This window comes from Bidens hawaiensis, unplaced genomic scaffold (genome assembly GCF_021521415.1).
Source record: "Bidens hawaiensis isolate Kalapana, Puna unplaced genomic scaffold, B.hawaiensis_p1.1 tig00037149_1, whole genome shotgun sequence".
In the NCBI taxonomy this organism is placed as follows: Eukaryota; Viridiplantae; Streptophyta; class Magnoliopsida; order Asterales; family Asteraceae; genus Bidens; species Bidens hawaiensis.
The window spans coordinates 97,612-120,803 of NW_027505457.1; the positions used below are offsets into that span (position 1 = coordinate 97,612).

Here is a 23,192-nt window from a genome sequence, read left to right on the forward strand (position 1 = left end):
GTTTGGGACCGACAACACTTGAGTTTTACCACCGTTTGAGTTTTACTAAGGCAAAAAACTAGTTATACATAACTCATGAATCATGGTTAAAAGCACCAAATGGATTGCTACTACAATATATAAAGCACCATCTAATAATTAGACATATATGGTGGATTCACATTCACCTACAATGATAGTTTGAGGTTCAAACCAACCGAGTCTTCTTCGTGTTCTTGATTATGTGTTTTATCTTGATCATTTGGAAGCGAGACGAGGAAATCTTCGCGTTCAAATGACAAAGACGAGGCGGGCGACTGAAAATGTTGCAATTTTCTTTTTTTACTTGTTTTTTCTATTTCCACAAGTTCTTGCTTTCTTCGCTCACGCGCTTCCCGAAAACTTTTGATCAGTGAAAAGAATATCTCCATTTTCTTTTCGTCGTCGTCCTCGTCTTCATCATCAGGTCTAAAACCCGCAATTATGGGTTTATGATCTTCCATAGAGATGGACCAAATAAAAATAATAATAAGTTGGAGTTTTGAGAAGTTGAAAATTGATATGAAGAAGTTGGTTGTTAAAGTGTTTGTTATTTATACCAAGGATTCAAGGAATTGATGGTGGGATAGTGGTTTGGAATTTGTCATTGATTTTGACTACGTTAAGTTGATGACGTAGGTTGTGATTACGTAACATATGAAATATATGATGATGTGATTATGATACCTTAACAAGCCGCCCATGTAAAGCCACCTTTCATATATTTTTTTAATTATTTAATAATATTTGTAGCATAATTGGTCATAGCTTCATGGGTTTTTGTTACAAAAAAGTTTGTGAGTCCAAGTTTTGTTTGTAATAAAATATTATATGATAGCTAAAGGGCATATTACAGTGGGTTTTTCTGGAATTAACGTTGTCTGCGATTATAGGCGAGGGTGAACTTTTGTCGATTGGTGTGTACCCGGGTGACCGAACATTGTCAGTCCTTTAAAAAAAAGGTTTTCTTTTTATGGGATTTTTTTTTTTTTTCATTTTTAGCGGATATTTAGTACATGATAAATGAGAAAAGAAAATTAACTTGGAACTTAGTTTCTTGTTTAAATCTAAGGGTATGTATTGAATTGTTTTATGTTACTAATTTAAGTATAAAATTACTGAATGTGTTGAATTGATGTACATGTATAATATTTTGATTCTAAATAGACTTGCAAATGCATGCATACGAAGATGTTTACATGAATCGGTGCATGCATTAAGGAAGAAATATGCAGTTGCTATAATGTTATCTAAATCAAACATTTAAGTCATCTTAAACTCAAGTTTAAGGTTGATGTAAAACGAGTAGCTTTTTTAATCTTAGCAAACTATAATTTAGCTAGAGTTTAGCTTGTAAAAACCAGAAACACCCTTTTTGTGTTTTTTCAAATTTTAATAGAAAATAATATTTTTTACACGCGTGTCTAACTTATTAATAGATTCAATAAAAGCCAACGACATGGCGAACGAGCGAAGATTGATGTAAAACTTGTGTTAAAAAGATCAAGGTTGAACTTTAATATGGGTTATAACTTCTAAAATGTTAAAAGGTTGGCCATAATTTAAACAAGTCTATGAGTGAGCTTATCTTGGTTCGCGCTTGACTTGTTTACAAACCTTACTAATAATAATGATTATTAAAATGTTATGACAGTTTTATTAATAATAATTTGGTAAAAAGAAGTTATTTCATTTAATATATACAAAGTGAATAATTAGCGTGGTAAACGTGATAATCAAATACAATAATTATATATACAAGTAGAGTAATTATGTAATTAAATCATAAGATAATTACATAATTAATTTATTTGTATATATAATTACTCAACTTGATTTTTACGTTTTACACATTTATTTCATTTGTATTTGATCTAAACCCCAATATTAATTTATTCAAAACGAATTCGAACCGGCCGGTCCAAAACAGCCGCTCAGGAGGCACAAAACCGTTGACCTGGCCCCCTTTAAAGACTTTTTTAATTATTATAAAAAATCTGTTTTCAATCTTCTACAGAAAGACAGGTTGTTAGTTAGCCCACCTTTAGGACTATATAGAAGCCACAAGAAAATATGGCTATTTAATTATTTATTATATTGTACGGATGGATAATATCATGGTGGTTGTTAAATGTAGAAATGTAACGAACACTAAGCAACATGATTTACATGGTTTAGTCTAAACTGATCTATGTTCACTGATGGTCGGGTTTAGTCTAAACCGAGAGGAGTGTTGATAGTGTGAGGGGTATGAACATGTATGCCTTAACCGGAAACAAAGTACACTCGTCTGGGCGGCTCTATTGTTTTTATAACATCATTTAACCTTATTTGTGAGATGTCAATCTAAAAACAGTGTTAGTCTGGGAAACTGGGTATGACCTTAAACCTTACTAGTATTAATGACGATAATTTACGTACCTATGATGGAGGTTGATGTTTGCTTTAGAGTTTGCTTGAAGACAAGCAAAAGATAAGTGTGGGGATGTGATGGTCGGGTATTTTGTATATATATTAGTGTATTAATTATGTAGTTTTATTGAGTATATTGTTAGAACTTTGGTACTTCATACGTGCTTTTGTATTTCAGGTCATTGATCACTAAAGATGCTAAATTGGAGACTTGTACGAACATGGAATGATATCTCGGGAAGATCGAAGCATGATTTGATGTCTTGGGAAGTGTTACAAGGATTCGGGAAGAGTATGGATGAGAAATCATAAGCCGATGCTAAAACTGAACAAGATGGGTTGACAAAATGCGACCTTGAAGTAAAACGAGCATATCCTGAGCTAGGAAATGAGTTACGGGAGCCATAATATATGAATTTTGGGTTTCTCGACGAGAGAAGTCTGAAAATGAGGTTTTCTTAGGTCGCGATACGCGATGGGATGGTCATATGGCCATCGCGTATCGCGATGGACATAAAAAACGGGAATTTTAGGTTTATATCTCATTCTTCATAAACAAGAACCCTAACTCCGTATTGACGGCTTGCAGAAGCTATTAGGCGATTTTTGGTGAATTCCAGGGCTACCAATCATCTCTTGATCAATCCTAATGGCCTTCCTCATCATAATTGAAGATCTATCGATTACAATGCTCGGCTAGTCTTCTCCGAATCATACTCGGGATGTATAGTTTGTAACTTTTACAGTTTTCTATGTGATTAAGAACATTCTTGTATAATTATTGATGGTTGATATATGATTACTGATGTTTAGTATTTCTGTGTGTTCAGTCGGTTTAGGTTTACGTTGGTCTGAACGATTTGTTACTAGTTGCTAGATAATTAGTCATATACCTGTTTGGTTAGATTGAATACGATAAAACATACAATTACCCTTAACTGAGTCACACTGGCAAGGACTGTTTGATAACCAGTGCCGTGTGTAAAGTAATTGTTGATGTCTAAGGTTTGTCTGATTGATCAGTTTTCAGTTAATCGTTAATAATTAATCTATTAGGTTGCATGAGATACTGTTGGTTGCTTACTTGAATTCCCGGGTGTGATTTGCTTTGTTAATTGTTTGAAATTCGTTTACTTGTTCATTGCTTAGTTCTCTGAATTTACTAAAAATTGCTTGTGTGATCAGCACTAAAAACCAGTTACTTCATAATAGTAAATCTGTTACACGAATTCATTGACCACATACTCCTTGTGATACGATACCCTACTTGCTCTAACTATTTAGAATAATTAGGTTTTTGATTGACTCAAACGACGGTCATCATTCACGTATTGAAAACTGAAATTGTAAGTACAATGAACAAAATATAGGGTCAGCTCAAAGACCTCTGATGTAACACCCCGGCTCGGTTTCGGGCCGACGTGTCACTCGACACGATAAATAAATCCATATTTAAAAGTTTAAAATCATTAAATACCAAAAAGGTTCAATATTATTGACAACGAAAATTAAATAAAGTTGTTTCACTCAAAAGAAAATTATTTAAGTTCCTTATTTTCCAACTTCTAGACTTTCACTTTTACTCTCTTATCACACGTTCCCCGGATTCCCTTGAGTACCTGTAACAAATTAAAGAAAACACAGAACAAAGAAACACGGATGAGCCAAAAATTGCCCAGTAATGGAGGAAAATAGCAGTAACAAACGGTGAAGAACAACGCAATACAAAAAAACGATTACAGGGGAAACAAGTACAACCTATGAGCCGGTAACACTAACAATACGCTGAACTATTAGTTATGAATCAGTACAATAACAATATATCTATGTAAATACCCATGTGAGCCAGTAACAGTAACAGTAACAGTAACAGTAACAGTATGTACATTAGCTGCAGACTAATGCACCAGTAATTAAGTGAGATAGGAATGTGGACACACACACCTAACCATCTCACTCCAGTAACAGTTTACCTAGGATCGATCCATACGCCTCTCAGTAATCAGTATATTCATCGCACAATAAAATAGAGACGCTGTGGACTAATCGCTCCGCCACAGATAGAGCACGTCAAAGGTGCCTCGATTGACGCCCTACGTCCCCAGAGGTGGATAAATGCTCGGGTATTGAGGTCAAATAATATACAATAACAATGGTCAATATCAATATAATATGCCTCAATAACAATCAGTCAATATACGATGGACTATTAGGAACATGCGATAATGAGTGCAATAAAATATAGTATATCGCATGCATGACAATTTCACTTATCAAATAAACAATGACCAATAAGACAATTAGCAATATATAACGGTGACACGATACTATGAAACAAATCTACAATATTATGATACGATTAATGAATCAAGAACCCATATACTATGAAAACGAAGACACAATATGACGCTACTAGTGCAAGGCCAAGAACCCGTGCACTATGAGAATGATGAAAACAACGTTTACGCTACAAGTAAAAGACCACAGAATCCGTATACTACGAGAACGGTGAAAACAATATAAAGCTAAAAGAAGAGAAACACAGAATCCGTACCTTATAAGCGAATTAGCGGTAACCGTAAGCTTGAATTAGATGTCGTGAAGACCTATAATATTATTGTAACTTGAATTATAAGCTTGTTGGGTATGTTTAGTAATTTTGTTATTATTTATGTGGTTCTTGTTTATTATATTAACTCTAGGAATACTGATGCATTAAAACTAATAAAACACATTTACTAATTATGTTCGTATTCAGAAGCTATTAACCCAACCCAAGGTTATTTAAAAGGTGTATCCCATGAAACATCTTATTATATGTTATTTGATAGACAAACTTGTTTGCATATTATATATATGAAAGAATTTATGAGTTTGTAAAAGCTGTAGGGCCATAGGCATTATCAATATAACAATTGTAACATACTTCTATGAATATATTATTTATAAAACCAATCAGTCAAAATATGTTTTTTGTAAATTACCCAAGGTTATTTAAAAGGTGTATCCCATGAAACATCTTATTATATGTTATTTGATAGACAAACTTGTTTGCATATTATATATATGAAAGAATTTATGAGTTTGTAAAAGCTGTAGGGCCATAGGCATTATCAATATAACAATTGTAACATACTTCTATGAATATATTATTTATAAAACCAATCAGTCAAAATATGTTTTATGTAAATTTACAAATTCATATTGGTCAAATTCATAAAGTAACTATAATGATTATATCTGGCCAATTTTATTTCACCAAATAAAGTGCAACAGTACGTAAAAATAATAAGTTTGAATATGCCAAGTTAATGTTCATCTTCTCCAATATGAACACCAGTAAAACCTAAATCCGAAAAAAATCAAGTATTCAGTTTTATTCATGGTGATTAAGTTTCTGTTACCTGAGGTCGAAAGATGAACAAATCAGAAAAGAATAAGGTAGCAGGCAGTGGTGACTGGTTATCTCCGGGAAAACAGAAAACGGTGGCGGCGGTTTCCGGCAATTCGCAGGGCGGCTGCGGCGTCTCCGGTGACAAAGGTAGCAGTGGCGGCAGTTGTCGGCTAGAACTCGTGTAGCGGTGGCTGCGGTGCCAACGGTTTCTCCGGCGAGTGGCAGGGCGGCGGCGGTGGTGTATACGGCAGAGAGATATAGAGATTTAGGGTTGATGAATGGATATCATTGGGATGGTATAATTTATATATATTAAAACAAGTTATAGACACAATCAAATTTTTTATTAAGTTGGTTGTTTTGTTACTCTGTTTTTGCATGAAGGACACCAAACTGATTTATTATATTAATTTTTACTCATATGCACTTATTATCTTTATTATTACTTATAAGTTGATTAGATAATATTTATTTTAAATACCACTTCCGGTTAGTCGATATTATTATTTGATCAGTTTTACTAGCTATTAATTCGTTTAAAAATTCGACAAATTAATTGGTATTTATAGATTTTTGGCTTTCGATCTTCGTATATTACATCTGATGTCTTCAATATTCATTATCACAAGACATGTTTTTAAGTGAAATGAGCCCAAAACCGAGCCCTTACATTTTAGCCAACCTTAATTGCTAAAATATGCTAAACCTGTAACATCCGGCCCCTCGCACCACCAATATTTTCCGCTTTGCCCCCGATGGGTTGCCCATCCGGGAACTCACGACTTTGTTTTTGGTTGCCCAGATGGAGACTTCCCAGGAGGTCACCCATCCTAATACTACTTTCACCTAAGCACGCTTAACCGTGGAGTTTTCATGTGCTCCACAGCCAACTAAGCCCAAAACGCGTTGGTGATTGAAGAGGCATGGCATTTACTTATGAACCAAGGACCTCTCTTGTCCACGGCCGATGTGAGATTTGCCTAAGAGTGGGACGATGTTGTGTTTGCCAAGGGTGTTACAAAACCTAACAAAACAATTGGTTTAACCAGCTTAGAGTATCATGATTTGACCAGTGAATTTATCCGAAACTTTATATTCAGGACGTGTTACGTGTACTCATGCATGGATTAATTTTAGACTTTTCACGGTCTTGATATATGTATTTGATTAGGTAATAACTGTTTCATTATCCCTTTCGTTTTTTATACATTTGATTTTCTAGCTTCGGAATTTATGATAATCGTTGACCGTGTTCTGTGCTTTTACTTGTGTGTTTGTTTATGAAAACAAAGTTTGACTTACAATAACCAGTAAATAACTAAATACATAACCATAGTTTGTATCTCATGACTAAAAAACATGAATTGTTTTAGTATTTATAGTCTTATGGACATTAAAATAATACTTTACTGATTTACTCTTTAATTATATATATTTTATCAAACGATGACTTAAAGTGAACGTGACGTTCATCCCGTGACATCATTCTCTTTCACGTTATTTACGTTTGCCGCAACATCTGTTTATTAATTATTAATTTACTGTATTAAAAGCTGCTAGTGTTTATTATTTAAAATTAGATTTAAATTAAAATACATACATTTCACTGTTTTTTTAATCAAAAGAATGTTATAAATACGGTGTTGTTTTGAAAATATTTACCAAAATAATGTAAAATGTAATTACCAATTAGTCGATTTGACCTTGATGAAAAACTTTATCGACCGATTTTGTTTATACCTCAACAAGTTCTCATTTTGATTCAGTTTGTGATATAAAATACCGTCTTAATTCACATTTTGATAGGCATGTTCTCGTTTAGATTAAGTTTGTGGTTGACAAATACCTGTGCGCCACAATAAACGATTTTGTTATTGACGGTATATTAGATCAGGTTAAACTTTGGATAAGGTTTGAAGTTGAAAGAGAGACCGAGTATTTGCAACGGTATTTTGAACATTTGGACATCTCTCCTCAAAAGAAGATGTCAATACAAGATAACGAAAGGAAAATGTATTGTTCATTTAATCTAATATTGGTGAGGGTATGGTTGGAACTCCCGGAACGGAAGTAGACTTGGATTTAAAACACAGTTCCGGACCTGGTGTACTTGACCCGTGTGTACGAACCGGGTTTTAGTTTCTCATAATAAGCGTAGATAGTCACGAATCCAAACCGAACCCACCGAAACCGGTTTCACCTCTACCCGACCATACCAAGAACCGGTTACTACCCGACTTGGTTCATGACTTTGTTAACAAACTGGCATCGGTTCCTACTCAGTGCCGGTTCCAGAAAAAACCCGGTTTGTGCACCTCTAAACGGAAGCATATGGATATATGTATTTCTTGTTATTGTTATTTTCCATATGATTTGGGCCACAATCAAGGAGTATGGAGTAAATGGGCTAACAAACCAAGTGAAAGATGATGGGCTACTTGCTCATGGTTCTGTGTGTGGGCTCAAGTGATGCATATGGGCTCAAGGCCCAAGTCAAGTAAAGCAAGAAAGAAGTCGAGGGCTTGACTATCGAGGCAGAGAATATGTGCCCGATTATTTCAAACTATAATAGTATTATTATAAGTTATTTGAAAATAATAAACAAATCTCTCTGGATCTGCCACAAAATAAAACGTTTTTGTAGTTATTCGATATGCTTAATATATTGAAGAAACCTGAGTTAGAACCTTAATTTATGAATTTCCTAAAGTGGAATAATGAAAGACCTATGAAAGCTATCTGATGTAAACTTATGTATTGATAACAAATAGGGCGTGCGACTCTATGAGGTTGATGATTTTATTGGACGGGTTGTCGTTGAAAAACTCGAAAATGACCCATAAACTCAACGACGGATCCATCATTTTAGTTGGCGGGGGAAGGGGGGGGGGTTTAAAAGCTTCAATCAAAACATATCAAAGTTACAAGTTTTATATTGTGGGCTAACACCCATTGCCATCTCACCGTGGAGGGTTAAAAGAGGCCGTCGCCCCTTAACAGGCGTTATAGATAATTTTTATTGGTTTCATTTCTCTCCACCAATCACATGCAAACACATATATTTAATTTCTTTACGTTTTCTCTTATTCAAATAAGCTAAACATAACATGAAAGTTAAAGGACAAGTGGTCGTCCCCTGTAAAGTCGTGAGAAAATAAAACAAGGATGGGCCATTGTGGTAATAGAATGAGAGGCATATTGGAATGGGCCATTGCGAGAAAATAAAACAAGGATGTTCGGTTGATCAATGAAATAGAATCACTAATTACCTTGTCAATTTCACATTCACGAAAACACCCAAAATTCATTTCATCCACCCTTTGTATTGTTGTTTCTTTTCTTTTTTCATCACATATCCTCTTTCACCATTTATCACATCCACCACCCTCCCACCACCACTGCCCGCCACCGTCACTACCCTTTCAGCACTGTCGCCGACCACCACGACCACCAACCATCACCCTCACCCATCATCCCCATCTTCCGACGCACACCACCATTACCTCCCACGCCCACAATCACTGCCACTAACTACCATTTTATTTTATTCCATCCTATTATTACTTACCAAATAACAAAACAATAATAACTCATTATATTCTTACATTATAACCAAACATCTCAATAAAACGATAATGGATTTCATTACATCGTTCATTCCACTACACGTTTCTAACGTAAAGATCACCCACCAACCAAACGAGTAGGATTGAGCTCGGTACTGGTACCGAAAATACCAATTCTAAAAATTACAAACTGTTAACACCAACATAAAAGGTAAAAATTCATGAAATACCAATATTAAATTTGCTCATCCTTACACGAAAAACCGAGTCAATAATTTTAATACCGTCCCTAACCTCCATGTCCATTACATCAACCAAAAACTAAACTCCACTAAACCAAAAATCCCCAAATCATTTAACGAACAAACCCTAGCTACCATCACCAACAAACCGATCAATTAACCAAATGGACGATACGTGTGCTGTGTGTGCCGAAAGCCTCGAATGGATTGCGTACGGTGCATGCGGACACAAGGAGGTCTGTTCCACATGCGTTGCTCGTCTTCGCTTCATTTGCAACGATCGCCGTTGCTGTATTTGCAAATCCGAGTCATCGATCATCTTCGTTACCAAGGTATATGTTATAGTTTGTTGATTCACTCAGTTGAAACTTTAAATGTATAATAATAGATGTATGATCGGTTTGTTATATACTTATATATATGCGTTTGTGTATTGGTTGATGAAATGTTGTGGAAATTGGTCTAGGCGGTTGACTATTTGGATAGCATTACTCGAAATCGGTTGAACTGAGCTAGTCGATTTTCGTTATTTTCACTGATTTTCACTGTTTTCACCTGTCTTTGTTCATTTCCAAGTACTTAAATAATACTTTCCGAAATCGGTCAAAGTCGGAGCTAGCCTGTTAGTCGGTTCAACTCGGCCGAGTCGGATTTCCGCTGTTTTCACGTGTTTTAACTGATTTTTGCTGATTTTTAGGCGTTTAAATGTACTGAACGTTTGTGGACTGTTTGGCGGGGAGTTCGTTAATTTAATAAACAAACGGACATGAATGAATTTTGTTGTTCATTTAATTAGACGAACGGACACGGACACATGTTTGTTCGTTCATTTATGTTCCTGAACTTTCGTTTTTGTTCGTTCATTTATATTTGTTTACTTACATTTGTTTATGTTCGTTCAAATCTTAATAAATACGTAAGTAGTTGTATATATAAATATAAACATAAATTGGGGTTTGATTTTCGCTGTTTTCACTAATTTTTAGGAATGTAAATGTACTGAACGCTCATGAACTGTTCGGTGAACGAACATGAACTGACTTTGTGTTTGTTTATTTAATTAAACTTACGGATTGAACACACATTTTGTTCGTTTACTTAAATTCGTTTATGTTCCTTAAGTTGATGTCATCTCAGAAATTGTTGATTATTAACACGGTTGCGTTTTGCAGGCTTTAGGGGACTATACTAAGACGATCAGTGATTTCTCGGTTTTTCCATCTGAGAACAAGGAAGGTCGATCTGGTCCGTATATGTATCATGAAGATACACAGTCTTACTTTGACGATTTGGATCATTATAATATGATTAAGGCCATGTGTAGGCTTTCGTGTAGCGTTTGTGATAAGGTGGAGGATATTTCCAGTAACAAATCCAAGAGAAAAGCTAGGTTTCGTGACATTACTCAGCTTAAAGGTCATCTGTTCCACCAACATAAGTTGATCATGTGCAACCTGTGTCTGGAAGGAAGAAAGGTTGCTTTCCATTTATTATCCTTTTTCCTTTTTTTTATTTTTTTTTCTGTTGATTGTGTTTTGGATATGATAGTATGACAAGTTTTATCAGTGGAAATAAGGGGAACATAGGAAGTCATGTATGGATTATATGTATGTAATTCCGCCTTTTAAGTATTTACTATTAACAAATGAGGCAGTGATGTCTATTAAATTATAAGTACTTGTAGTGAACAATACATAGGATCGCGTGTAATGTGTATAGATGACCGGATATTAATTGCCTTTAGCATCAAGTCAAAGAATTAATACAGTAAGCACAATTTAGTATGATCAAAATGTTAAAATATAATATATGGTTGAATGATAAGGCATGCAGAAAAAATTCTTGTCAAATTCTTGTTCGTTCATGTGAATTAATAGTTTCACTTTTTGATTCTTTATTTAAAAAGCTATTCCTATTTTAGTTTCCTAAATTATCATACAATTTGTTGACATGATTTCATGTTTACATGACAAATCAGGTGTTTAGTTGTGAACAAAAGCTTTATTCAAAAGCACAACTTCAGCAACATATTCACACCGGTGATTCTGAAGTAGATGGAACGGAAAGTGAAAGAGGTGGTTTTCAAGGGCATCCATTATGTGAATTTTGTAAAACACCTTTTTATGGGGATAATGAGCTTTACACGCATATGAATACTGAACATTTTAAGTGTCATATATGCCAAAGGTAAAATAACCGTTTTGTTTATTTATTATTATTTTTTTTATAAATCTGTATGTGCAACCGATACAGGTTGTTATAGCTTTTCATTTTCTGAATTATGCAGACGCAATCCTGGTAAATACGAGTATTTCGATAACTATGATGCTTTGGAGGCAAGTTGTTTTTCTAAATCCTAATTATCTGTAAGGGTGTAAACAAGCTGAGCAGAGCTCATTTTGAGCTTTATTTCTAAAGTCTAAGCTTGTGCTTGGGCTTGACTCCTTTGTTTTTCACTAATTTATTTATACACATTTATAGTTTTTTTTGACATATTTAAATTTATCGTTTTTTATATATTAACATAATATTTATTATTTAATTATTTTAATCATAGTTTTATGTGTAATGATAATTGTGTAACTATATATAATATATGAAATAAAATTTGTATACGCACAGTTTAGGTTTTTTTATTAAACTAGCTTATATAAAGCTTCAGCTCGTTTAAGCTCCGCTCGGTTATAAATCTATTAGCGAGGCGATTTTTGAGTAGCTTGCGAGCGACTTGGCTTATTTACACTCTTAATTGTCTATTTGTCTTAAAAAGCCATAGAATTCAAATTATTACTGTCTTGCTTGATTTCCCCTTTTTTCTGTTTTCTTTCCCCGCACTTAGTGATTTTACTTACCATTTGCAGATTCATTTTCGCCAAGAACATTTTCTGTGTGAGAACGAGGCTTGCCTTATCAAAAAGTTCATTGTTTTTTCGTCTGAAGCTGAATTTAAGGTGAATTTGTGGATCCAAAGCTTGTCGGAATGTGCTACTTTTTTGGTTCTGATTTTCTGTAACTCCTTTTCATTAAATTCCAGGTGCACAATACTCAAGAGCATGGGGGCCATCTGTCAAGATCAAAGAGAAATGCTGTTCTGCAGGTATAATGTCTTTCTATACACCAGAGGTGTAAACGAGCCAGGCCGAGCCAAGGCAAGCCTGACATCACTAGGCTCGTGCTTGGCTTATTTAACTTACAAGTGCTAGAGCTCGGCTCGTTAAACTTACGAGAGCTTGAGCTTGGCTCGGCTTGTTTAATACACAAGAGCTCAAACTCGGCCTGTTTAAGCTACAAGAGCTCGAGCTTGTCTTTTTTATTATCTATAATCAATTTATATACAATTTTATTGTAGTTTTTATAAACATGATATATATTCTTTAGTTTTTATCATATTTTTATGTAAAATGATATTGTTATATCATCATCATCATCATCATCATCATCATCATCATCATCATCGTACCCAGTATATCCCACCAATAGCAATGCTATGGTAGGGTCTGAGGAGGGTAAGATGTAGACAGCCTTACCTCTATCCCATAGGGATATAGAGACTGCTTCCGGTGAGACCCCCGGCTCGATAGTAGTTTTGCATCAAGCCTTGGACATAAGGCACATAGCACTCAATCATCAGGACACCGGCTGATTGGTGCATGTGCCCTTGTCTTTCGGCTATCAACGCCACCACATGATGCCTGATTAACCTTCCGCCACTTTTAACGTTATTTTCATGAGATTAGTAAAATAATGTCAAAATTAGTGCAATTTTACTTTTGCCCACCTGAGGGTTCACACATATATACATTATATGCGCGCACCGCAAGCAGGGCGTGATATTGTTATATGAATATACTAATTAAAAGGAATATATATCTAATATACTAATTAAAAGTTACATAAATAATAGGCTAGTGAGCTAGCTCGGGCTCATTTATTGAGCAAGCTTATATTTAAGCTCGAGCTTGAGCTCATTTAGCTCACAAGTTGCTTGGCTTGTTTACTGGTCAAAATTGATTCAGATTGAAACTAGTAGTTTTAGGTACGAGTTAATTTGGCTGGGCAAGGTGACCTGCAAACACTTTTTTGTTTCTTTTTTGAACTAATAGTTTCAATCTTTGAATAAATACGATTTTGGAGGTTGTTGTAACATGCATTCATGCATGCAATAAAAATGGACTTTAGGTTTCTTACACTTGTTTGACGTAAAACACAACTATAATTGACCCATTTATAAGTTAACGTATGCTTTTTGTAATTTTTTTTCATTGTTGTTTGTTCTCTATAAATTTGGGTACCTAGTTACCAACTAGCTTTACATATAGACGAAGCAATGAACAAGATATTCGACGAGGAAGACGAAATACATTCCTACGTGATGTATCTGAATCCGAATTATCCCGTGCAATTGTAGCCAGTCTGGAAGCTTCATCTTCATCCAATAATAATAATAATATAAATGACAGCATACCATTGGTTCAACTGTTTGAATCACTAGCCACAGATTCTGATCCAAGGTATCGTTCGGCTGTGTCACATAGACCCCAAAACACACCACTTGAGGAATCTGCCTTCCCGCCACTCTCCACGGGCCCCTCCTCTAGGGCCCAAAAGCCCAACGGGCTAACCAGGAACACCATGGCGGAAAATCTCCGCCCACACAAGAAAAAAGTCAACGTGCTTAATGCAGGCAATGCTTGGCCCGCTGCACCTCGTTTGAATACTACTAATAATAAACCCTCATCAAGTTCAGTTTCTAGACCTGCAACCACCTCAAATACCGCATCATTGCTTACATCTGGTCAAAGAAAGTCAACCATCAACCTGGTTCCAGCCCCAACCAGAATCAGCCAATCCACCTCAGCACCAAATCTGGTAGATACGCGTTCGATATCTGATTTTCCTCCAGTTTCAACTCGGCAGACATGTAATGGGCCTGAAAACGTGTGGATGAAGTTTATGCTGCAAACCAGTCCATGGTAGACAAAGTACGAGCGGGTTTGGATAACGACCCAGAAAAATATGCTAATTTTAAAGACGTGTCGGGTCAATATCGGAAAGGTCTTGTTGACGCATCGACTTATTTGGTTTATGTGGATCAGTTTGGTTTGTCTCATCTTATTCCTGAGTTAGCCCGTCTTTTACCCGATCCTCATAAGGAAAAAGAGCTTATTGCAATCTACAATGCGAATCAGGCCATGAGTGGCCCAAAAGTTAACAACCGGAAAAACAAAGGGAAATCCGTTGCTAATAATAAAAGTTCAAGTATTTTAACCAACAACATTTTAAGCACGATTCGGGAAATACACTCAAACTACCGGCCTCCAGACAACGAGGTCGAGACTTTGTCGAAAGATGGGTATCGGGCCGCCAATAATAAAGGGAAATCAAAGGTGGAGGTTGATGACCGGGCATCACCTGGCGGTGGTAGTGGCAGTGGTGGCGGAGAAGGGAAAAGTAAACAAAAGAAGAAAGTGCCAAAGTTTCTTCGGGTTCGGCTTGGTGACGCGTCACTGGCTTCACTTGATCTTAACAACTCTAATGGCGAGCCTGATGCTCCGGTGGCAAAGGGTGTATCGGGTGGTAAAGCGGAACAGGAGGCTACTGATGGTGTACCGGTGCGTGGTGTGTGGCGTAATGGTGGTGGTCATAGGCTAACTGTTAAAGACTTGAGGGAACCTAGAAGGATACATAAGTAATTGAAGCTTAGTTTTGGATATTTTGGCATCTTGGAAGAATGTAACCACAAATGTTTGGTTCAATGTTTTTTGAGGTTGTAAAAGTTTGTGTGTTAGTTAACTGTGTTTTCAAGTTCATGTCTGAAAACATGTGAATTATAAAGTTTGTGTCTGGTTGGTTTCTATGGAGTAACCAAATATTTAGTCATGTGTTAACCTTTTGTCACCTTTTCTTGTATTTCATGTTAGCTAATTAGTTAAAGCCGATGGAATAAACAAAGGGTGCTATATAATATGTACATATGCGGTCATTACATGGGTCGTGTGATAAGCGAAAAATGGTCATACGGACATACATGTTGTATAACTTTGTTAGTGGTGTAACCGTCGCATACCTGGTCTGTCATCACATGGGTCAAGTGATAGCGAAAAAATGGTCATATGGTCATACATGTATAACTTTGTCAGTGGTGTAACCATCACATGACTCGGGTCTGTCAGTACGGGTTTTTGTCAGTATAACACCTTACACGGCACATATGATTTGATCAAACACCAACTCTTATAACCAGCCCTTATAACACATCATACGGTTGTACGATCAATTTACGTTTACGTTTTGACATACGATTCGTGTTTTGACATACAATCGGCGTGAGTGTTGTTACTTGTCAGCAGTGTTGCAAAAATCCTGACTAGGCGCCGATTAATCCCTGATTAATCGCTAGTCCCCACTTCACTGATTAATTTTGGGCTAGCCGGTCAATTAATTGGTCAATAGTCAAATCAGGCCAAAATCAAGATCAATCGGACATAATTGGCCTTTTCGGACGAGTTTCTGGCCAAAATCGACTTTTTCCTGCGAGATACCGGCCAAAATTAGCGGTTTCCGACGAGATTCCAGCAAAAATCAGCGGTTCCTACGAGAGTCCAATCAATTTCCGGCCAAAATGTGTTTGTATATGTATAAAACTAAAAATTGTGTGTATATATATAAAACTAAAAATCATCCATTAAAGTCTGATCCGATTAATTAATCCCGATTAATCGCTAGTCCTCACTCCAACGCCCGACTAGCGACTGACGATTTTTACAACACTGCTCGTTAGTATGTTGTGGCTTCTTAAATCGGTCCTAAACGGCTAAACAAAACATACAACCTTACAATTTTACAATTTATGTGGCCTATGTGGTTTGACAACACATTTATACCTGAGAACAATAAGTCTGAAAGTTTTGTGATATCAACCAGTTTTGTAATTTGAAAATTATTGCATTATATAACATATATTAACACTTTTTATATTTATTTCACTTGATTACTGAACTTTACATTAACAAGTCTGCAGTGGAGATTAACATAAGATTCATGAAACATAAATAGACATTAGAATTCATTCATGCATTCATATTCCCAAAGGTTTTCTCACTGCTGTAGCACATGTACAAGAACCCATCTTCATCCTTAAACGATGTATAAACCGACTCCATCAAATTAGCTGCAAAAATAAATACAATGTTTTTAATAACATTTGGTTATTAACGGACATATATAACCAATAAGGCGATAACTTACACGTCTGAGGTAACGTGTTCTGCACAAATATGAATAGAGCTTTTCCAGGAGCCAGTTGAAGTCGCCCGCTAAGTATATGAATAAACTGCCCTATCGACATGTCTCGTGGTACCAGGAATCTAGTAACAAACAAAATTAGTATTTTCGTCATATTTAGAGCGCGTTTTTGGCATTGTGTGTTAAAAATGGTTACATGATTATTACGTCTAATGTATAAGGAGGTCACCGTAATAGTAACTAATCTACTGTCTACATGTTACCCTCCTCGAACCCTACCGTAGCTTTGCTATTGGTGGGATATATTAAGTACGATAATAAACGGAAAGATGCTTGTTGAATTTGAGTGTAGCAAGTAGTAACAAATTTCAAGGTTGCAAAAATCGCTAGGCGGTCGACTGGGGAGTTGCGAGTACTCGGGGATGGCTCAACGAGAACTCGGCCTAGGCGGGGATTACTCGGGTAAGTCATAAATTAGTCAATTTAATCATTATAAGTCATAATCCTATGATCAAGAATTTAATCATGTAAATTAACAATAATAACCATGGATGAATTCGGTACTGTACCGGTACTGAAAGGTAGCAAAACACAGATACCAAATTTGTACAATAAATTTAGTATTAAGTATTTTCGGCACCGGTACCAGTATCTTGAACAAAACAGTACCGAACTTATTTGTTCGGTACTGGTACGGGTACGGTATCGGTACGCTAACTAGTGATTTGGTCAATTCAATCATCATAAGCCTATGATCAAGATTTTAATCATGTAAATTAACTATGGTAAGATGAAATCGGTACTGTACCGGTACTGAAAAGTACCAAAAACACCAATACCGAAATTAAACAATAAATTCGGTATTCTACCATCATTTTGAACAAAGCGGTACCGACTTTATTTTAAATGGTATTGATACTGATACTGATACGAGTACGGGTACGGTAACTCGAGATTTAAGCAAAGGACATACTTTTTCTTCTCCATCTCAGGAAGATCTGTTTTCGTATACCTTTCAACTACCACCTGCATAATAATAATTATAATAATAATAACAATAATAATAATAATAAGTTTTCTTGATGTTATTTTTACTAATCAACTATTAATAGGTTCAATATAAAATTACACATCTAATGAAACTCCCAAACTCCAATGAAACCCCCGATGTTTAACTACTTCCTTCAATGCTTCATTCCAATCATCCTCTTTATTTATCCATTCTAATCTGACACTATTTGATTCACACCCCAAATATAAAATTACCTTTTTTCTGTCATGCACACCAACTGTTCGACCTTTTGCCTCAACCAAACTTCTTGATTTTTCACTCTTGTTCTTTCTATTTTCCTTTTGGGTGCTTAAGGGGGTATTTTGAGTTGGAGTTCTACCCATTTTGCTTTGTTTTGGAGTTATACCTTCCTCCTCTTATGCCTTAGCGGTTGTTGTGGGGTGCTAGATGGGGGTGAGCAACCCGTAGTTGCTCCCCTCCTTCGAGTGTGAGGGGTTTGGTCTCTGTTTTTTGCTCTAACTCATCTCGAGTCGGGGTCTTTAGGGGTCCGGTGTCTTTTGTGATTTGTTTGTTTCTGTTCTCGTGTGTACATGGCTACCATAAAAAGAATTCGAAACGTAAATACAGGAGGGCTTGGTCCTAGCTCCACTTACGGTTTAAGGTCATGCCCCTTTAAGCATTTCCATGAGTGTAAGGATGGTAGACCTGGGTCCTCGTGGTTTTTCCGCCTAATTGAGCACATGCAAAGTACCCATTTCAAAACGGATACTCGGAAGAACCTTTTAAAAGACGCTATCTCTAAGGATTTGGACCTTTTTATAGATGTTGGGGAAGCCCTTCGGGAGGGGGATAAATGGTTATGTGGGAGGTGCATGACGTTGCATGCCCTTAGCAGGGGGTGCAAGCATGCTGATGGTGTCTATTCTTTTTCTGTGGATTCTGGAGATGCTGGAGAATTCATTGTTGGGATCCAGAAACCTAATCGTGTCTGTGGATAGGGACCCAAGTCCATCTGTAGGAGTGGTTGGGGATGTATCCCTTTTGGAACGGGTTTTCTCCCTTCCCATTCAAACGGTTAAGAGCATCCCCCCAAGTTGTCGTTTGGCGTTTGCTCAGACTTTGGCATGCGCTTTACGCAAGGTAGTGGATTCACCAGGCTCGATTGAGAATTGGGTCAAATTACTATTGTTGCCGCGTTGTACTTTAAGGGTGGTGAAACCTTCCACTAGGCAGGAACGCAGGTCAGGGAATCGAAAGTCTTTGCAATGTAGTAGCATTCAGCAAGCACTTGCGGTGTGGAAAGATGGATCTGGTTTTGCTGACTTGGTTCTTTCTCTCTTTGATAACGTGGGGGGGAGCACTTTTTCTAAAAGAGAGGTCGGAGGGGAGGAGGGTTCTGAAAACAGCCTTAATATTAAACAATGTCTCAGGAAAGTCAGGGATGGTCATTTCACAGCTGCAGTCAAGGTATTATGCTCAAGTGGGGTTGCCCCTCTCGAAGATTCAACCATGAAAGCCCTCATTGATAAACACCCAGTGGTGCCGCCTCCGTCCTTGCCTTCTAGCTCTGTCGTCCTGCCTACTCTCTCTGTGGATGGGGACTGTGTGCTTAGATGTATCCGAACATTTCCTAAAGGGACCTCATGCGGGAGAGACGGGATGCGGGCGCAACACTTGTTGGACGCTCTTAGTGGTGAGGGATCAGTGACTTCCATGGGTCTGCTCTCAGCCATCACTGAAGTCGTCAACTTATGGCTAGGGGGTCTGTGCCCCAAGGTGCTCGCTGAGTTTATTGCTTCGGCCCCCTTACCCCTTTATTAAAGCCGGATAATGGAATTCGGCCCATTGCTGTGGGGGCTATCTGGCGTAGGTTGGTTTCTAAAGTGGCTATGAAGATGGTTGGGAAGGAAATGACTCAGTATTTAGGGGACTTTCAGTTTGGGGTGGGGACACCTAATGGGGCAGAGGCGGTGCTTCACAGCGCGAACCGGTTTCTTAACTCCTTTCACGCGGACGGCTCTTTAGCTATGCTTACCGTGGACTTCTCTAACGCCTTCAATATGGTTGACCGCACAGCCCTTCTCCGAGAGGTTCATCATCATTGCCCGTCTATCTATCTATGGGTCCAGTTCCTTTATGCCCAGCCGGCTAGGTTGTACGTTGATGATGACTGTATAGGGGCTACTACTGGGGTTCAGCAGGGAGACCCCCTTGGGCCCCTCCTCTTTGCCTTAGCATTACACCCTCTTGTTCTCCGGGTACAAAATGACTGTAACCTCCAATTTCATGCTTGGTACTTGGATGATGGGACTATTATTGGTGGTGCCAACGAAGTCGCTAAAGCCCTAGACATTATCAACTCGGAAGGGCCATCATTGGGGCTGCAACTTAATATTAAGAAAACCGAGGTTTTTTGGCCAGCGCGTGTAATGGGGTGAAAGTCAAAGATGGGCTCTTCCCTAGTGGGATTGGTAGACCAGAGAGAGGGGTAAAGCTCCTTGGAGGGGCTGTTAGTCGAGATCCCTACTTTATTAAGGAGTTGGCGAGGCGGAGAGCATCTCGTGCGGTTGATCTTATGAAACTCTTACCTTGCCTTAGGGATCCCCAGAGCGAACTCCTCCTGCTTAGGTCTTGCATGGGGGTTGCTAAGTTGCTTTTTGGGTTACGAACATGCCACCCCCATATGATGGATGATGCGGTATCCTGTTTTGATAAGGGGCTACGAGAAGCCATCGAAGACATAGTTGTATGTGGAGGCCCGTTCTTTGGTGATCTTCAGTGGCGACTTGCATATTTACCGATGCGCTTAGGGGGTTTAGGCCTTCTTTCGGCTCATGATGTTGGGGTTTACGCTTTTGTAGCGTCGAGGGCTCAGTCTTGGAAGCTACAGAATCACAACTTAAGGAATAGCGGAGTTGTCGACCTGGACCCAGACTACGAGCAGGCCCTGGAACGCCTAAATGGCGCTCTCCCAGACTTTGACATTGGCGGTTTCTCTTAATATGGACACCGCCCCACCAAAGCCTCAAAAAACTTTGGCGAATGCCCTTTTTGGAAAAATCGCTCAGAGCCTGGGAGAAGTTTTTGGATTGTCCCCTCGACAGAAGGCGGTTTTTGAATTCTTACAAGGTCCTCATGCCCAAGATTTTCTGACCGTTATCCCGATTGATGGCTTGGGCCAAAGCATGTCTGCGGTCGAGTTTAGGGCATTCTTAAGTACCGTTTGATGGTCCCAATGTACCCAGAAGACGAAATATGTCCGATCTGCCGTAAGGCCTGCCTGGATAAATTCGGAGAGCATGCGGTTCATTGCAAGGAGATGCCTGGGTTCAAATACCGACATGATTGGGTGCGGGACGTTCTTTGGGACATCTTAAGGCGAGCTGGGATATCAACTAAAAAGGAAGCCCCCGTAAACTTCCTTACAGACCCCACGGAAGGGAGATCCACTCTACGACCGGCAGATTTGCTCATCTTTGGTTTGGCCGGGGGAAAACACGCTTGTGTTGACCTCACAGGGGTATCTCCCTTAGCTGGTTTGAGGGATAATGGGTTTGTAGCTGGGCAAGCAATGAAAAGGGCTGAAACGAAGAAGGTGGAGAAACATGCTAAAGCCTGCGAAGAGAACCAACATGTTTTTGTCCCTCTGGCTTTTGATACATTTGGCTCCTTGGCACCGGAAGCTATCCGTTTTCTAACCAGGGTCCAACAGGTTGTGCATAGCAATGTGTCGACTCCAAAGGGGCAGGGGTATGTCTTTAGCAGGTTAGGGTTTGCAATTCAGAAAGGGGTGGCGGCGCAACTTGTTGCCCGCCTACCTGCTATATTGATGTAATATCTATGTTTCTACATATTGGAACCCAATTTTTGACACATCTAAATAAAGAAGATGAGAATAATAATAATAATAATAATAAAAATAAACAGCAAAGCAAATAAACAAATTCGTATAGGATCAAGAGTTGATATATTACAGGAAGACGATCTGGGTATCTAGCAATAATATCTTGTGATTCCTGACAACGTTCTTCTGCAATTTTATAAAATTATGATTAATATTTGATGTTAATAATTGATGAGAAAAAAAAAGAGTTAAGAGAATAAACCGAAAGTGTAAGTATCCTTAAACGCAGTTGATTTGCCCATGTTATTCCGATTGTGATTTTTGGAATTGGATTGGATTGGATTGGTGTTAGCTGAAGTTGGATGTTTGGATAATAATTTATGACACGGCAACTACCTCCTACACATCTTTGCTTATTAACTTACTAGTTTTTATCTCTGTTACGGGGTTGTTTTATATTATTTATTCTAATATATATCTAATTTTTTAATTTATATTTTTTTATTGTATGAAAGTTAATAATACACTTATGGCTTAATGATAAATTGATTCACAAATAAATGAGATGTTATAACCCGGTTTAAAAGCGATATAGTTTTGATGAGACCCAAGCCCGTTTATTTTTTTTACTATGAAATTGGTTTTTTAATTATAAACAATATTTATGAAAGTTAATAATATACTTATGGTTTGATGAGACCCAAGACCCGTTTATTTTTTTTACTATCAAATTGGTTTTTTAATTTAAATAATATATATATATATATATTAAAATAAATAAGATATTATTTTTTATTATATCCTATTTTATAGGATTTTTACATAAATAATTTGGTGAGAATAATTTTTAATTTAATGAGATGTTATAACCCGTTTAAGGAATATCTGGGTTTGGTAAGACTCATACCCATGAATTCGGGTCAAATGCATGAGAAGCCTCCATTTAAAAATCAAGCAATTCTGGTGACTCCAAAAAAAGAGGAACGACCACATCACGACACATAGGATTTTTATGTCTTCGTTTATATATATTATAGATAAAAAACTTATAATAATAATAATAATAATAATGGTCAAACTATGGTGATCGGGTATTTGGGTTGGGTTCGTTTGGGTTGGATTGATGTTGGACTTAGTTTTGATGGGCCTGGGCTGGGTATAGACAGGATTTAGGATTTTTTAAGAGGTTGTACCTTTTAGGTGCATTTTTCGGATATTTTTTAGGTATTTTTCGGATAATTTCGAGTATAGATGGTGTATTTGAAAAACCGGTTTCGGGTATTGGAGAAACCTGGTTCCGGGTATGGAACCGGTTCGGGTTTTCGGGTATTACCGGTACAAATCGGGTTGGTTCGAGTACGGGTTTTGGTACTGAAATGCATACCCTCTTCGTACCCTAGGGGTAGGGTCGGATATTAAAAACACGGGTATAAAGAAAACCGGTTTTGGTTTTTTTTTT

General features: G+C 37.4%; 1 protein-coding gene and 1 pseudogene across 2 annotated transcripts; one reads left to right on the forward strand and one right to left on the reverse strand.

The window, feature by feature from the left end:
* The first annotated feature begins 9,743 nt into the window (after positions 1-9,743).
* Positions 9,744-15,390, forward strand: LOC143613295 (uncharacterized; annotated as a pseudogene). Its single transcript, XR_013150087.1, has 7 exons — positions 9,744-9,964; positions 10,805-11,107; positions 11,611-11,819; positions 11,920-11,968; positions 12,494-12,583; positions 12,667-12,729; positions 13,929-15,390. The product of XR_013150087.1 is annotated as an uncharacterized LOC143613295 (transcript).
* Positions 15,391-16,592: 1,202 nt separating this feature from the next.
* On the reverse strand, positions 16,593-22,150 carry LOC143613302 (autophagy-related protein 8i-like). Its single transcript, XM_077087046.1, has 5 exons — positions 21,996-22,150; positions 21,864-21,919; positions 17,851-17,903; positions 16,881-16,999; positions 16,593-16,803 (listed from the first exon to the last, which is right to left on the reverse strand). The coding sequence occupies exons 1-5, from the start codon at positions 22,033-22,035 to the stop codon at positions 16,703-16,705; spliced, it is 369 nt and encodes a 122-aa protein (XP_076943161.1). The 5' UTR covers positions 22,036-22,150; the 3' UTR covers positions 16,593-16,702.
* Between the last annotated feature and the right edge of the window lie 1,042 nt (positions 22,151-23,192).

Bases quoted from the DNA above. Each gene is read 5' to 3' on its own strand.
- LOC143613302 (XM_077087046.1), bottom strand. From the start codon at position 22,035: ATGGGCAAATCAACTGCGTTTAAGGATACTTACACTTTCG. The intron at 21,920-21,995 runs GTTTATTCTCTT...ATAAAATTGCAG, and splicing joins TAAGGATACTTACACTTTCG to AAGAACGTTGTCAGGAATCA. The intron at 17,000-17,850 runs GTATGTCCTTTG...GTTTGTTACTAG, and splicing joins CCTGAGATGGAGAAGAAAAA to ATTCCTGGTACCACGAGACA.